Source organism: Eublepharis macularius, chromosome 14, assembly GCF_028583425.1.
Source record: "Eublepharis macularius isolate TG4126 chromosome 14, MPM_Emac_v1.0, whole genome shotgun sequence".
Lineage (NCBI taxonomy): Eukaryota > Metazoa > Chordata > Lepidosauria > Squamata > Eublepharidae > Eublepharis > Eublepharis macularius.
Genome location: NC_072803.1, coordinates 48,179,928 through 48,197,209, shown reverse-complemented (window position 1 = coordinate 48,197,209; position 17,282 = coordinate 48,179,928). Strand labels below are relative to the sequence as shown.

Genomic DNA, 17,282 nt, shown 5'->3' with positions numbered 1-17,282 from the left:
ATATTTCTTTGATTCTTAGCTCAGAGAGAGCCAATGGTAAGGCAAAAACAAAACAAAAGTACCCAGCAGGTTTTATTCCATCCAAAGTTTAGCCTTGTTATGGCATATGAATGCCTCTGGGCATGGGTACAGACATCCATTCCCTCCCAACGAATAACTTCAAATTCCCAATGCATAAGAGCAGAAGTAGAGCCTTGCTGGATCAGACCATCCAAACCAACATCCCCTTTGTGCATGACAAACTAGATGTTTCAACTTTGAAACTTCTCTGCGTATGTGCAGAGATGTGTCATATTTTGGGGAGAGTCCCAGGAAACCTATAATACTTATCACCAGAGTCACCTTCCTGCTTACACCCCTTTTTCTAGGGTGGCCACCAAGAATTTCAATAAAAATTGATTTTGTTCTGTAAACCACCAAGGCAGCTTCTGGACTAAGCATAGTGTGAATCAAGCCCATGCACAAGCTCAACAGCTAAATGATTTATTTTTAAAAACAACATTTCTGTATTTTCTTTCTATTACTGTTAATTCGACCCAGTGATGACGAACAGCTGCTGAGATTTTTATATTTTAAGCATTCAAACTTGAGATAAAGAGATTCAGAAGTCAATAGAATTTTCCATGGATTTCATCCAAGCAGGCATGAAACAAATTGTTTAATCATTAAAAAGAATCTGATTTCCTTCAGCCAGTCCTACTTGAACGTCCTATAATTGTTTCCACTGGGTCTGTAACAGTTCCCTGTCAGTCTGAGGAGATCTATTAAAAATTCCTAACATCTGAGAGTGTTACAAACCTGCTCACAGTCAAATTTCTCTTTTTTAAAACTATCAGTTCCTAACTGCATTTATCCCATAGAACTCTAATCCTCCTGGTTTATGCAGCAGTGAATGAATTATAATGACATGCCCCTTTCCCCAAAAGATCTGGATCTGAGGTTAACACACACTTAATACACTTTTTAATTGAAGAAATTCCATACGACCTAAGTCTGAATCCCCACTCTGCCATGGAAGCTTGCTGGGTCAGCCTAACCTGCCTCACAGGGTTGTTGTGAGGATAAAATGGAAAACAGGAGAACAATATAAGTTGTTTTTGTTCTCTTTTGAGAGATGGGCGGGGGTATAAATGAAGTAAAAATAAAATAATGTCCAGTTGCTAAAATGAGGGTTTTAAAAGAAGGTTTTATATGCAATTAGTTTGATGATAATCTACGCTTTGGTTTTTAATCCATCAACCATCTTTGATGGATATTTGGACAGAAGAGTATAAAGTACCTGGAAGTAACTGGTTGGAATCTACTGACTGCAAGCACAAATACTACTTGCAAGCAATTTTTTTTTTACAAATATACACACAATAGAAGACATGAAAAGCCAAAGTAATAAAAAACTGTCTGAGAGTAAAATCCAAAGAACACTTTCCTAGGAGTAAGCCTGATTGAATAGATCTGCGTTCTGAGCAGACCTATTTAGGGTTGCTGTGAGCATACATGAGAGATGACCGCAAATGATCCCAGCAATTTCAAAGATCGTGGTCTTCCTTTATTGGTTATTACAAACACTAAATATAATTTGGACTTCAACACATGTAAAATATCTGTAAGGTACATGTGTTTACATTTGTTTGTACATTCCTCCTAAGGAAATAGTTCTTAAACACACATGCAACTTTAATGTTCTAGCCTGTAAAATAAATGCTGGCAGAACTAACGAGCCTAAAAAGGTTGGTCGGAGAGGCTCTGGAGGATAAGGGGGTCAAGGAAGCACAGAAAAGTGGACCGAGACTGGCGTTATCGGCTCCAGCAAAGAAGAGAGGCGGATACCAGCTGCTATGGGGCGGGGACTGCCAATCGCCAGTCTTTTCATTTGCATTGCCAAGCAAATATCCAACTTTCCTAGCGAACCCCTGAGAGGTGATCGAGTCTGGAACGGTGGAGGGAGAAAGGGAAGGGCGCCACTATTGAAATCACGGGCTAAATGGGTGGGACTGGGAAGTAAGAGATTGGAAAAGACGGAAGGATGTTGAAAATAGATTGGTTAATCCAGCGTTTCCAGGCGCTTCTGGGCGCTTCCAACTCCCGCCCTGGATGCTTCACTCTGCTGCTGGTAAGTTTCACAAACTGCAAACTAATGAAGTAGGATGAAATTGACTAACAGTACAGTCCTCAAGGGTTTCACTGTAGACTTTAGTGGATTTAAAAGAGCTTAACTCTGTTTAGGGTAAAACACCGAGAGTCTTAAAGATATATGGACTGACTCTTTCCCTCTATTTGCATTAGAGTATATTTTTAGTAATTAAAAATGGGGGGATCTTATCATAGGATTCTCCTCCCACAAACCCACTTTATTGTTATAATAACAGGTGATCTCATCCCGTCTCCTTGGAAGAAAATTGAATAATACTGAGTGGGATTGATTATCCTATTATGTATAATGTTTCATTGCATTTGGTTAGCAATGTTAAATCTAATTTCCCAAAGGCCAATGCTATTTCTTGCCTATAAATCTAAGGATGCTGACAAACTGAAATTTTGTTTTTAAAATAGTAGCCACCATACAAACAGTAAAACCAAAAATACTGTTTAAAGTAGCAGAGATATTGACTGTTTAATTTTTACAGTATTGTTAAGGTTTAGCATTTTAAACAAGTTCAAAAATTAATTGTCATGTAATTTAAATTAAAGAATGTTTCTTTGGTCTAGATCATGTGTACTGAAAAATAAGATGGTAGAATGATGAAGTGCTAAAATAGACTGCAACATGCATGGATCACATTTTGGAATCATCCTTGGTGTTTAAAAAAATTCTCCCTGCTGAAAGAAAATCAGCACAGCAAGAAGAGAGATCCTGCTGTGCTAGTTTTCTGTGTGCATTGAATTCATTTATGAGAAGAAACGTTGAAATCTGGAATCCCCCACTGGCACTCTGCTATAGTTCAATCCATTCTACCATTCATTCCCACTAAATTCTTCTGTATGTGTGAACTATAGCACAGAAATCCATTCTATATATATGTAGATACCTAGTGGGATGGTTGCCACAGGTGGCTCAGGGCAGTGTTGTGTAGTGGTTAGAATGGTGGACTAGGATCCAGGAGACCCAATTTCAAATCCCAACTTTGCCATGAAAGCTTGCTTCCACAGAGAGTTGTTGTGGGGATAAAACAGATAAATAAATCATACGTTGGCCCCATAAACCTAATTAAAAGTTTCCATGTTTGGGCCATTAGCAGAGTCTATCATTTAGCAGAGGAAGTGTGTGTGATTATAGGTGGTTGTGAGCTGATTCTGCTGGCTGGTGTGTCCGCAGCTGAGAAAATAACAGAGCACACACTTGCTTATAATTAGAAAAGAAATAAGAGTTCTTTATTGTAGGTACTCCATACTCTGATAGGAAAGGAGGAGACATAGATCATATCTACCTATCTAGTCTAGGGGTGGACATGGATGCTAGGACAAGTCCTGCATCCATGCTTCCAAGATGAATGGAGGAGAAAGAGAGATGTTCCCTGGAACAAAGCTAAGAAAAGAAGAGATAAGAGGGAGGAAGTCAGGAGGAGGAAATCCTGAGAATAGCAATCTACATATCAAAGGGACAGTCAGAGCAGTAAACAGAGTGCCCTGACCTCTCTCTTTCTAACTCTTTGGTTTGTCCCTCTCTGAAACCTGAGGAAAGGGACAGTGCTGAATCTTCCTCTCCCAACAGCTACTGGACCCAAAACTGAGAAAGTGGCTGACCAAAAAGCAAGTTTCATGGCTGAGTAGGGATTTGAACCCAGATCTCCATATTCTGTCCTCTCCATCATACTGGCAATCTTGTGTAGCAGCTTGGACTATGATCTGGGTGTGTCAGTTCTCTACCTAGCCATTCAGGGGGAAAGGCACAAGGGTTTTGATGGACAGCTGAGGTCAGGCTTATCTGGAGCAGAAGCTGGATATCAAGAAGCTTACTGCAGGAAGTCATCCCGGACGAGTACCGGCCAAGCTGGAGAACTAGGTCAACTGAAGGCTTTTATTTAATTAAACATTTATTTCACTTTTTGATCCAAATGGGGTCCCCAAGGCGGTGAACATCAAAACAATAAAACATTTCAACATTAAAACGGCATTTAAAATAAAATATGTGAGACAATATGGGGAAGGCAATGGCAAATCATCCTGTAAAAAGTTTGCCAAGAAAAAATGTCATGATGCGACGTCCCCCCCATGGGTCAGTAATGACTCGGTGCTTGCACAGGGGACTACCTTTACCTACCTATGTAAGACAATAATGCCAGGAAAATTTGAAATCCATAGGAAAAGAAAAAGACCCAACATGAGATGGATTGGACTCAATAAAGGAAGCCGCAGCCTTCAATTTGCAAGACGTGTGCAAGGCTGTTGATAAGATGTTTTGGAGGTTGTTCATTCATAGGGTCACCGTAAGTTGGAAGTGACTTGATGGCACATAGCACAAACATATATAAAATAAACAATTCAATAAAAATGTATCAATACACAAACATACATATATGGAGAGCTGATAGCTCCACCCATGTAGCCAGAGTTGGGGCCACAATCCTGCAAAGATCTGCACTCTGGTGCTCTCTTACTTCAAGAGACTAGACTCTATGAGGCCCCTCCCCAAACTCTTCCTTCTCTAGGCTCCACCTCCAAAATCTCCAGGAATTTCCCAACCCGGAGCTGGCAACCTTAGGTCAGAGAATCCTCTGAGAGTTGCTAAAATTTACAGCCTGTAAAAGTAATTTGTTTGGTTTTGATGAGTGTCTCCAATTTTAATTGAGAAAAAGTACCCTGCTTCATTGATTACATTTGTAATCCCAGCCTTCCTCTAAGAAAAGGCTTGAAGTCTATTCTAAGCTGGTTCATTAACAGACCAAACTTTCCCCACCTTCTCTAGGCCATGACTTTATCTTTGCTGATGTATCCAGTGCTGAGAATGATGGGCCTTCAGCTGCACTCGGCGCTGACTGGCAGCTACATCTCTGGGACTCATTCCGTGGCTTTCGTCAACTGCCCCAATGAACAAACCGCAAGAGATATTGCAAGGTAGGGTGCCCGACAGCTTCTCCCGTCTTGTACGCTGTGAATAATTGAAATTCTTGTTGACAAACCACCAGGCAGCTTGTCTTGGCTGCAGTTACAGGGCATTTGTTCAGAGAAAAAGAGACCAGGGAAAAGCAAACAGAGCTTATTTGGAGCCAAAGTTTAGCCTGGAATTTGTTTTCAGAGTTAGCTGTCAACACCAGAATATATGAAGCAATGAAATATCTGTTGATCAGGTTTGTTTTATTGCTATCTTCCTTCAGAGAACTTACAAGTAGGTTAGTCTGGCCCCAAATTACCCACTCAGTTCTCTAGCTGTATGGGTGTTTGAACCTAGCCGTAGTCTGATATGCTAACCCTGACGCCACACTGGTTGTTAGGTAAGAGGAATGTTGCCTTTGAATTTTTTTAACTTCACTGCTGCTGCTTCAGCCAACCCCGCTTAGTACCACCTCTTCCCATCCGTGAAGACGTCTCTTCTTTTAAAAGATTTTAAATTGGAATTTTATTTAAGTGTATGCAAAAATGAAATTACAGGTATATAAAATCACAGCTATATACAATGACAGAGAATAAAAAACAGCAGCTTCTCAATCCCAACCAATACCGGGTGAACAAAGAGCTCTCAGGGTAGAAATGCAGGTGTGCAGGCAGGCATAAATCCCATCACCTCTTCTTGTATTAAGCAAGCCCTGGAGGTGGAAAGCTTTCTCCCCCCTGTGCCCTAGGGATACCCAGCCAAAATCAATGGCAAAGGGACAAATTGAGCTGTACAAGGGCAACATGCATTTGGTGGGAAATGCCTTGGAGAGAGCTACCATGATCCTATCGCCGCAGTCTCCTCTTCCCATTATTTAGTTGTCATGTCTTTAAATATTCACCCTGGCTAATCCTCAGAGAGGACTATCAGCTTCTAAAAACAAAGGCTTCTATACTCTGGGCCCCGGGCCAGCTCAAGAATATTTGCCAGCTGGGCAATTTACAATGTTGGTCTTGCCTGCCTTGGCACCTTGCCATAACGCAGGCATGTTCTCACTTGTAGTGTCAACAAAGATGGGGTATTTAATAAGAGGCATCTGTGTTCCTTGGATTGCCTTGCCCCAAGAGTAGATGCCAAGTCTACCTGTATGGGGTTTGATTCCCCACTCCTCCACTTTAAGTCAGCTGGGTGACCTTGGGCTAGTCACAGTTCTCTGGAGCTCTCTCAGCCCCACCCACCTTACAGGGTGTTTTGTTGTGGGGATAATAATGACATACTTTGTAAACCACTCTGAGTGGGCATTAAGTTGTCCTGAAGGGCAATATATAAATTGAATGTTGTTGTTGTTGTTGTTGTTATGATGGCTGGGCCACCCCACCTCTGAGCCTTTTTTTTAAATGCACACACAACCATAATATTGTACCAAGAAAACCCTAAATTTTAAGTCTGTAAATTATGCTAATTACATATGTCTGCATGTATTGTTGCAATGTTTATGATCATGAAAAGGAGCTACATAGGACACTGAAGACCCACCATCTGACCCCTGAAAATACTGCTTAGCCCCCTTTCTCCTCCTCATGTTCAAGGCTACTATTGCAGTAGATCTTCCAACTCTGGATTAGGAAATTCCTAGAGATTTGGGGGAGAGGATGGAGTTGGGGAAGAGAGAGACCCCAATGTTGTTTAATACCATAAAGTCCACTTCTCCAGAGGAACTGATCTCTGAAGTCTGAACTTCTGTTATAATCCCAGGAGATCTCCAGGCACCACCCTATTTGCAGACAGAGAGACTAGAAATTTGCTGTCTTCAAAAAAATGGAAGCTGTCCAGACCAGAACCCTTTTGCTTTATAGAAAGCTAAATCTGAGTAGGCTAGAAACTTGCTGGGTTTTTAAAAAAAACCTGAAGACATATTTTATCTAATCTATCTAACAGTCCACCTTCCCACTGAGACCCAAGGAGGATTACACAGTGCAAATTAACAACTAGGACATTCAATGAACAAATAGGATATAGGTTGCAGAAATGTGAAAACAAGCATAAATCTAAACACAGATGAAAATGCTCAAACAATGCATAAGTAATTAGACACGATATCTTGAATGACGTGGAAACTACCCAGTAGGAACATATCTACATCAACAGACAGTATCCAGTAGAATAGTCTACAGTCCCTCTCCCTTTACCAAGGCAACTCACTGAGCTGTTTCTTACAATACAGCCCTATTATTTGAGTAAAAAAGCCCTCCTGAATAATCCAGTTTTGCATTGTTGGAGAAAGCCAGGAGAGTGAGAGCTTTCCTGATCTCCTCAGTCAGGCCATTCTATAAGGTAGGGGATGCCACAGAGCAAACGTGTACAGGCAGCTGTTGATTTTGCCCAACTGCAGAGTAGAATCAGCAGAAGGCACTGTTCAAGAGTAAAGCTGCTGTGGCGGAACATAGGGGAAGAGGTGGTTGCACAGATATGAGGGACCAAGGCCAAGAAGGGCTTGTATGAGAGAGTCAAAACCTTGAATTGAGGTTAGTACAAAGAAACGATGGTTTGTTTTCTAAAGTGTGCTTAGATTCTCCAGATGCTGAATTCTTCATCTAATTTTGGTGCTTGTGTGCTCAAACAGTGGAATCTTAAAATAGTCCTCTCCATATCCTGTCAAGGGTGAAAGGGAGTACATCTTGCAGTTTCCTAGGAAAACATTTTCTATATGCACAGTGCTGTCTGTGGTGGCATTCCACCCAACTTCCAGCTCGGAGGCTGTCTTGAATGGTCTCCTCTGTTTCAAACACTGCATCTCTGTCGATGAAGGAGCCATTTACTGAGAAGGGGCGAGTTCCTACCAGGGTGGCTCTTTGTAAACTGTGCTGCTTTTCACTCTTCAGAGAGCAGCAAGAAAAGTCTGTGGGCGCACACACAAACACACACAGAGACAGACTTCAAGGTCTTGAGGGATTGCTCAGGGTCCCGTTTTGTATCATTGAAAATTCTGGGGATGTGGTGCAAACAGTTAACAAGTCAGTATAAGAACTAACTAGAAGGTTGAAATCACTGTTGCTTACTGCTGGAAAGAATCATTTTTCAAAGCAATGATCAAGCTCGCAATGGAGAGCTATTATTAATCCCCGAATTTAATCTCTGTTTACACTAACCTCACAACCTGTCCTACACACAAGAATGCATGCATCCTTCTTTTATGAAAACAAATCACTATCAACCAATTGACCTCTCCAGGGCTTTTTTTCTGGGAAAAGAGGTGATGGAACTCGGTGGGTTGCCCTTGGAGAAAATGGTCACATGGCTGGTGGCCCCGCCCCCTGATCTCCAGACAGAGGGGAGTTGAGATTGTCAAGCGGTGCGGAGGGCACTCTAAACTCCCCTCTGTCTGGAAATCAGGGGGCGGGGCCACCAGCCATGTGACCATTTTCTTTTTTTTTTTTTAAGAATTTTTATTGGATTAGAAACATATAATAACAATTATAATCACATTCTTTAATTTTTTCTAATTCTAACCCCCTCCCTTTCCCCCCCTTTTTGTTGACTTCCAACAGTTTTCCAACCCCCTATCCACTTTCCCTCTACTCCCTTCATACTTATTTTATTTATTTATTATAATATACTTTCAGATTCTTCTAAGCACTATTTCCACTTCCTTTCACATATAGATTGTCATATGAATTGTCATATAAATAAAATCCTCTTAATCTATCTTCTTCATTAAAACTACTAATAATATTCATTTTGATAACCTGTGTTTTATCTTACTCCTTCTATTCTCTTCGATATGGGACAAACAATTTGCCCCCCTTTATACATCAATTCCAATACTGCTATACACATACTTATTATACACACTTATTGTCATTTACTTAGGCTTCTATTCTATATATTGTTCTTTATCTATACATATACCATAAGTCTAACAATTAGACCTATCTTTAAATTTACGTATGTATGTATATATTCACTCTATGTTATACGGTTATCTTTCCAAAAAACCATGTGACCATTTTCAAGAGGTTCCAGAACACCGTTCCACCGCATTCCAGCTGAAAAAAAAGCCCTGGACCTCTCCCACTTCCTCATCAGGCTGAAACTTAATCTGGGGACAAAACTGATGTATAGTATTGTGCTCCAGCAAGGACATCATGGAAGTGATGTTATCAAGCTGGGCTGGGAGCTCATGCACACAAAGGGGGGAAAAGGGGGTAAAAAGTAAACCAGGGACCTCGTCCAGTTTGGGAAGGAAAGCCATCTGGCAACCCTAGAGGCAGTCAATGTCTCCTTGAGCAATGGGGTGGTCCCCCCAGCCTTGAAACAAGCTGTAATGTACCCACTTCTAAAGAAGTCTACCCCACACCCGGGAGATTTTAATAACTATTGGCTAGTCTCAAATTCTTGAGCAAGGAGATTGAAAGGGTGGTGGCTGGACAGCTTCAAACTTTCCTAGATGAAAGAAATTGTTTAGATCCTTTCCAGTCTGTTTTTAGGCTTGGTTAGGGGACTGAAACAGCCTTGGTTGCCCTGGTGAATGCACCAGGAGATAAACAGAGGGAGGGCAACTTTGTTGATTCTCCTGGACTTCTCAGCTGCTATTAATACCATCACTCATGCTATCCCTCTCTACTGCCTTTCCAGGCTGGGATTGCAAGGCATCATTTTGCATTGATTTCAGTCATACCTGGAGGGTACATTTCAGAAGGTAGGGCTTGGGGGGCTGCTGCTCAGCCCTTTTGTCCTGTGGAGTCCGGCAAAGTTCAGTTCCCCGTGTTTTTAACATCTACATGAAACTGCTGGGTGAGGTCATCCACAGATTTGGTCTGGGTTGTTACCGATATGCAGATGACACTCAGAGCCAAGCTACAAGTGACGCCTTACACAGGCTGGACACTTGTCAGCTTACCTCAAGTTTTGATGGGAAATGTAGGCGTCCTGGTTTTACAGCTTGGCTCTCCATTACAGCTGCAAGACCAAGATGCCTACATTTCCCATCAAAACTTGAGGGAAGCTGACTAGTGTCCAACCTGTGTCAGACGTCACTTGTAGCTTAGCTCTCAGACGAATTATACGAGGACACTCAAGTGAAGGGAGACACAATGTTAGCCAGGAAGGGTAGTTTAAAAGACTGATTGGAAGGCTCTTTCAGTTTCACCTCTCTAGATCCGGCAAAGATCGCTCCTCAGAGGGTTTGTTTATTTCATCTTTGCCTCCCTGAAGGCTCTGTCAGCTTTGCCTTCCACTACTGAGAAGGCCCTCTCCTGGGCTGCCACCAACCTAGTATCAGAAGGGAGGAGTATCCAAAGCAAAGCCTGCAAAGATGACCGCAGTGGTCAAGTAAGTTCATAAGGGAGTAGGCGGTCCCAAACCATACTTTGGAGGGAAGACTGTATGGCATTGTACCCTGTGGAAGTCTTTCCTCTCCCTAAAGTCAGCCCTCCCTGGGTTCCACCCCCAAATCTCTGGGAATTTCCCAACCTAGAATTGGCAACTCTATGAAAGAGGCCAGGAAAGAAGTTAAACATGCTGTAATGTGAATTTCCTTTTGAGAACTAGCAGATCTCAGAGATATGCACCTTTTTTTTGGTGGTGGTATTCCTTTCATAAGTTTCATTCACATCCATCATATACACCTTCTTTTATGTTGTCATTTATTTTCCATTTGTTTTAATGGGAAACCTATAAATGTCCATTGTATATGTCTTGATCTTTCTTAATGTTCCCTCTCTCTGACCTCTTCTTGAACCTCTTCTGTTGCAAGATTTGTTTAGCTTAGTTTGAGACCCAACATCATACAGTGGCTGGAATAGGCCTGGAGAAAACTGGGGTCTAGCCCTCACTCTGCCATGAAAGTCGCTGGTGACTTTACATGACATTCTCTGTCAGGCTAACCTTCTTTACAGGGTTTTTGTAAGAATTAAATGGAAAGAAGGAAGAATAGGATGAGAGCCAGTTTGGTGTAGTGGTTAAGAGCATGGGACTCTAATCTCGAGAACAGGGCTTGATTCCCCTCTCCTCCACATGAAGCCAGCTGGGTGACCTTGAGTCAGTCACAGCCTCTAGGAGCTCTCTCAGTCCCACCCACCTCACAGGGTGATTGTTGTTGTGGGGATAATAATGACACTTTGTAACCCACTCTGAGTGGGTGCTAAGTCATCCTGAAGGGCTGTATATAAATCGAATGTTGTTGTGATTATGATTATGATTATGATTATAACCAGTACCGATAGATTAAATGTCAATTTCTTATCTCCCAATATGACCCCTCTATAACAAAACTGACAAGTTCCAATGAAATGAGTAGAACAAAATGGTATTAATTCCTTTATTGTAATTCTCATTCATTTTAGTTATCCTAAGAAATGTAACAAAGGGGTCTTTTTAATTCATTTGGCCACATTCTTCCCTCTCGCCTCTTGCCAGTCTCTCTTTTCACTTATTTTGAACTCTAAGGTCTTTGGGGGCAGGAACCATCTGTTTTTCCCTTTGGAACTCCGAGCCAAACTACAAGTGACGCCTGACACAGGTTGGACACTTGTCAGCTTCCCTCAAGTTTTGATGGGAAATGTAGGCAGCTTGTCAGAATGTTGGACAAGTGACAGTTGAAAAGTCCATTGGACAGCAGTTGGAGAGCCAAGCTGCAAGACCGGGATGCCTACATTTCCCATCAAAACTTGAGGGAAGCTGACAAGTGTTCAACCTGTATCAGGTGTCACTTGTAGCTTGGCTCTCTGTAAGATCCCAGGTACACCGAAAGTCCTGTGTAAATGTTCATCAGCGCCCTGATCATTGCTAGCATATCTCCAATAAACCAGCGGGTTCCTGTGCGGATGACAAAAGCCATAGAATAGGGCCACCTGCCGACAATGAGTCTCTGCATACTCACAGGACTCCCACAAATATGCAGGAAAATGACTATAACTTTTTTTTAAAGAGGGTGATGAGGACTGAGCATGCTTCTGAAGGACACAAGGTTGTGAATAAATGAGTATCAGAAAGTTTTTAATAGCTGAGTATCAGATCAAGGAGAAGAAGGGGAGGAGAGAAATTAGCCTACTTAAGCCCCTGAAAGCCTAGAGAATTTTTGAGGCAAAGTTTTGGGAGGAGGGCTGATCACTTAACTGTTTCCCCCAGGAACACACAGCACCCCAATGTGTAGCAATCAGAACAGTAGTCAGTAATTAAAACTGAAATCCACAGCACAAGAAGAGTGACATTCTTCCAGTCTGGAAGAAAGAAGCTTGCAGGGGAATTAACCTTGTCTGCTTCTCCTAGGGCAATTATGGACCGGAAACTGGCTGCTTGTGTGAACATCCTCCCCAAAACCTCAACCATGTGAGTCCAATATTTATTTTATTTCTTTAAAACATTTATATGCTATCCTTCCACCCAAAAAGGGCCCCCGAGATGGACCCATTTGACCACTCAAGAAGAATTCTGCATCAGCCTGGATTTTTTTTTAAAAGCTGGCTCTCTTCTTGGCTTTTTACATAGGTATATTTGGAAAGGGGAGATTGAAGAAGCTACAGAGGTACTTCTGGTAAGCATCCGAGAAGTGTACCTTAGGTTGGAAGGGATGTAGGATTGGCCAGAGGTTTCCGATTGGCCAAAGGGAATTAAAAATTTGCTTCCCACCTCCTTATTGCCCGCTGAGAAGCAGAACAATTTCCTGTTAAATGATCAAGAATTGAACAGATGACTATCTTCTCATCCACAATGTTTGCCATTTAATTACATCTCCCCGTTGAAAATTATGCCCGTGCTTAAATTTGTTTGCAAACATATTCTTCTGGTTCATGATTTTTTTTTAAGTGTCTCCTGTTTGGGATGCTGTGCCATGTTGATTTCTAAAGGACAGCACTGAATTCTGAAATCTTGTCAAATTCCTAAGGATCCAACATTTGATTTCGGCTCCACCAACTTCCAAAATGGTCTGCTAGCGCCACCTCTGCAGAAGTAATTATTATTGTACCTTAGCAGTTCCTAATCCTCTTGTTTTTTCTTTCCATTAAAGCTAGTGAAAACGAGGACATCTAAAATCAGGGAGTTGTCAGACTATATCAGGTGAGGTTTCTGCAACGGTTAAAAAAAATCAGTTCAAATCAAATAACAGTTCCCAAAGAATTTGTCTGCAGCAATGAGGGCTAGAACCTTCACATTTTAAAAAAGAAAAATGTGCATGATGCAACTGGGTGGAATACTCTTGGCATATTTTAATTTAATTTAGAAAGGTTCAGACACCTCCTTGAGGCAGCTTATAACTAGGTTTGCCAACTCCAGGTTGGGAAATAGCTGGAGATTTTAGTGGTGGAGCCTGGAGAGGACGGGATTTGGGGAGAGGAGAAACTTCAGCAGGTAGAGTCCACCCCACAGATAAGCCATTTTCTCTAGGGGAACTGATCACTGTCACCTAGAAATCTGTTATAATTCTGGGAGATCTCCAGGCCCAAAGTAGGAGGCTGGCAACCCTACTCATATTTAAAAGAATAACTAATAAATACGTAAACTTTTCGGTCCTTGTACTTTGTGGCTACTCCTACCTATGGGAATTAGTTTTACACAGGATTGCCAACTCCGCATTAGGAAATTCCTGGAGATTTGTGGGTGGAGGCTGGGGAGGGCAGGGTAAAATTCCATAGAGTCCACCCTCCAAGGCAGCCATTTTCTCCATGAGAACCAATTTCTGTTGCCTGGAGATCCGTTATAATGCCAAGAGATCTCCAGGCCCCACCTGGAGGTTGGTAACTTAGTTTTACTTCACTTAGACACGTTCTCATTACCTGTGGGTGTGTCTTTTCTCAGATCCATGCATCCCTTTGAAGTCCCTGAATTTATCAGCTTGCCTATTGACCAAGGAAACCCAGCCTATTTGAAATGGATTGAAGAGAGTGTTCCGTATGATTAACAAGGGTCATCGGGGACTTAGGGCTGCCCTTCTGAGAGATTACGCTTTGCACCTCGGCATGACCCTTCATGCATACATATTCCATGTATACGGACAGCTGAGAAGGCGCCTTCTGGTGAGTGGGAAGAGCATCAGAGGGCGGCATCCAGCTCAGGAAGCAGCTGGAACTTTGGCGCAATCCTCTTAAGGTTGGTTTCCATGAAACATTTCCTGGAGATGATTCCTCAAGGAAAGTCAATGAATTAGAGGGTTGCCAACTCTAGCCTAGGAAATTCCTTGAGATTTGGAGGCAGTGTCTGAGGAGGGGGGAATTTGGTCAAGGATAAAACCTTGAATCTATGATATACCATAGAGGTTACCCTCTGAGGCTGCCACTTCCTCTGGGGGAATGAAGCTCTGTAGTCTGGAGAACCAATCAGTTGTAACTAGGGTTGCCAAAATCCAGTGGGGAAATTCCTGGAGATTTGGGGGTGGAGCCTGGGGAGAATGGGGTTTGAGGGAGGGACCTCAGCAGGGTATAATGTCCTAATGTCCAGTTTTCAAAGCAGCCATTTTCTCCAAGGGAAAATCTCTGTAGTCTGGAGATCAGTTGTAATCTTGGGAGATCTTCCGGCTCCACCTGGAAGTTGCCAACCTTACTGACTGATCAGGTTGAAAATGATCCATCCTCAGATCAGATCTGCTTGCAAGATGGCTTCTTTTACTTGAAATATCAGGAACCAGCACATGGAAATGGAGGCTAAGGGATACTGGGGTAGGGAGCCAAAGGGGTGAATTTACAACCCAAAGTTCAAAACTGTATGCATATTCTACAACAAAGACAACAGCATTCTGGTAAGCAACCCAGCTTGTGCTTCGATTCTCCCTTCAGATTTTCCTTCTCCCCCCCCCCTTTCTCCCTCCCCCCTTGCTTTTTTATTCCTCAATATCTTGCATCCTCCCTCCCTCCTACCCAGAATTTCCTTCATTTCTTTTTATTCCACTTCTGCAATTCTTTTGCAAAGTATGGAGGGAGGGAGGTACTGTGTTTGGCTCCTCCTCCTGCAGCAGCCATTTGGTGGTGGCTTTCACTACCCCCTTTCAAAATTCCAGTGGTGCCCACAAGCTCAAGAAATTTGGGTACATCGATCCTGTGTGTGTGTGTTATGTGCTGTCAAGTGGCTTCTGACTTATGGTGACCCTATGAATTAATTAAAAGTACTCTCATTTAAAGTTTACTTGGGTCTTGTAAACTGAAGGCCGTGGCTTCCTTCATCAAGTCAATCCATTTCATGTTGAATCGTTCTCTTTTCCTACTGCCTTCAACTTTCCCTAGCATTATTGTCTTTTCCAGTGAGTTTTCTTATGATGTGATCAAATTACAATAGCCTCAGTTTAGTCATTTTGGCTTCTATGGAGAATTCAGGCTTGATTTGGTCTAGAACCCCCTTTCTTTTCTGGCAGCACATGGCATCCATAAAATTCTCCTCCAACACATTTCAAATGAATCAATCTTCCTGTGAACTATCTCCACATCCACACATAGCAATGGGGAATACCATAGTATGAATTATCTTGATTTTGGTCTCCAGCGTCACTTCCTTACACTTAAAGATCTCTTTTAGTTCCTTCATGGCTGCCCTTTTAAGTCTCAATCTCCTTCCGATTTCTTGGTCGTAGTCTTCCTTTTGGTTGATGATTGAGCCAAGACATAGAAAATCTTTAACAACTCCAGTTTCTTCATTCTTAAAATTGTGTAATTCTTCAGTAGTCATCATTACTTTTGTCTTCTTGATGTTCAGCAGTAATTCCACTTTAGCACTTTCTCTTTTAACCTTCCTCCCCCTAGCCTAAAGTATACAAATATGCAAGTGAAAGCCAGTGTGGTGTAGTAGTTATAATGTCGGACTACGAGACTCAGGCTCAAATCCCTCCTCCGCCATGGAAGCTTGCTGAATAATCTTAGACCAATCACACACTCTAAATAAGTTAAATTCTGCAAATCTACATAATCCCTCCCATTCCATTCATTCTGCAATTTTTAATATTTTGCATAGGTGTGTGTGGGGAGAACTATGGAGCACACATTGCCTTAAGTCACTGGCAAGCTGGATACAGACAGAGTCCCCTTTGTTTTGGCCTGTATCTATCCCTCCACCATTAGAGCTTTCAGCAAAGGTTAGCCACATACTTCCAAGCCATGTTCAATGTTACTGCATTTTTCAGCAGTGTGCTTTACGGCTAGCTGCTTCTTGGCAGCATAGCTGGCTTTGAGAAGTTTGCAGCTGATTTGCAGCACTGAGATTCTGCAGTACAGATTTTAGGCAGTAGCAATTGCTGTGCACACCCCAAAGAGTGAGCTGGGAACAAAGCTAAGTTATTGTTATTTTATTGTGCTCCTCTGAGTTTTGCCTCGGATCTTCCAAATAAAGTTCCTCAGTAAAGTGTGAAAGTGTCTTAGGTCACATCCACCATTCCTACCACACAACATAGGAACCAAAAACTTGCTCTGTCCCCAAGCTAGATTCTGTACCTACATTCTGTGCAAGAATCATACATGCAGCCTTGCTGTGGCTGCAAACTCAGATGTCCAGGATATACCCAAACAGGTGGTACTTTCCTAATCTCTAATCTGGAGAGCTGGGATTAATTCCCCGCTCCTCCACTTGAAGCCAGCTGAGTGACTTTGGGTCAGTCACAGCTCTTCCAGAGCTCTCTCAGCCCCTCCTACCTCACAGGGTAATTGTTATGGGGATATTAACATACTTTGTAAACTGCTTTGAGTGGGTGTTAAGTTGTCCTGAAGGGCAGTATATAAATCAAATATTATTATTATTATTATTATTAGCTCCTAGCCCACATAAAAACAACATCTATCAATCTATCCAGTTTGCCTTTTCCCTATTTTTTTAAACCTTGTGTTTCAGCTTTGCCTCAGGTACAATTATAGAAGCATACACATTAAACCACCACCCACTTCAATTTGCTAAGACTAGAGAATCTTAGTAAATGGAATGCAGTCGCTACAAATTGCAGTTTCCATCTCTCCAAAGCTGCACTTTTACACAATCTGTTTGCATGATAAATTCCAAAGCATGAGAAGTGCCTCTTTAATCTGCTGTTGGTCCATTAGATGGCAATACTCTGACTATGACTGGAAATGGATCCTTCATACAGAGACAGAGAGCAAGAAAAAAGGAGAAATGGCTACAAAATACAGTTTCAGGGAAGAGATTAAGCTGTTTATAGTCTCTGGAGTGGTGAGAAATTCATGGCAAATTTTGCAAAGCTCATTCCACTGGAAGAGAAAGCCGCTTGTAGTGGTTTTTCTTTTGAAATCCATTTATGTGCCAGTTTTGATAGCTATCACTTTTT

At 42.0% G+C, this 17,282-nt stretch overlaps 1 protein-coding gene across 1 annotated transcript; it reads left to right on the top strand.

Annotated features, from left to right (window-relative positions):
- The first annotated feature begins 1,934 nt into the window (after positions 1 to 1,934).
- LOC129342431 (protein CutA homolog) lies at positions 1,935 to 16,390 on the top strand. Its single transcript, XM_054998197.1, has 6 exons — positions 1,935 to 2,110; positions 4,904 to 5,052; positions 12,299 to 12,358; positions 12,518 to 12,563; positions 13,038 to 13,087; positions 13,826 to 16,390. Exons 1-6 carry the CDS (start codon positions 2,024 to 2,026, stop codon positions 13,926 to 13,928), a joined length of 495 nt encoding a protein of 164 aa, XP_054854172.1. The 5' UTR covers positions 1,935 to 2,023; the 3' UTR covers positions 13,929 to 16,390.
- The last annotated feature ends 892 nt before the right edge of the window (positions 16,391 to 17,282 follow it).

Bases quoted from the DNA above. Each gene is read 5' to 3' on its own strand.
- LOC129342431 (XM_054998197.1), top strand. From the start codon at position 2,024: ATGTTGAAAATAGATTGGTTAATCCAGCGTTTCCAGGCGCTTCTGGGC. The intron at 2,111-4,903 runs GTAAGTTTCACA...CACCTTCTCTAG, and splicing joins GATGCTTCACTCTGCTGCTG to GCCATGACTTTATCTTTGCT. The intron at 13,088-13,825 runs GTGAGGTTTCTG...GTCTTTTCTCAG, and splicing joins GAGTTGTCAGACTATATCAG to ATCCATGCATCCCTTTGAAG.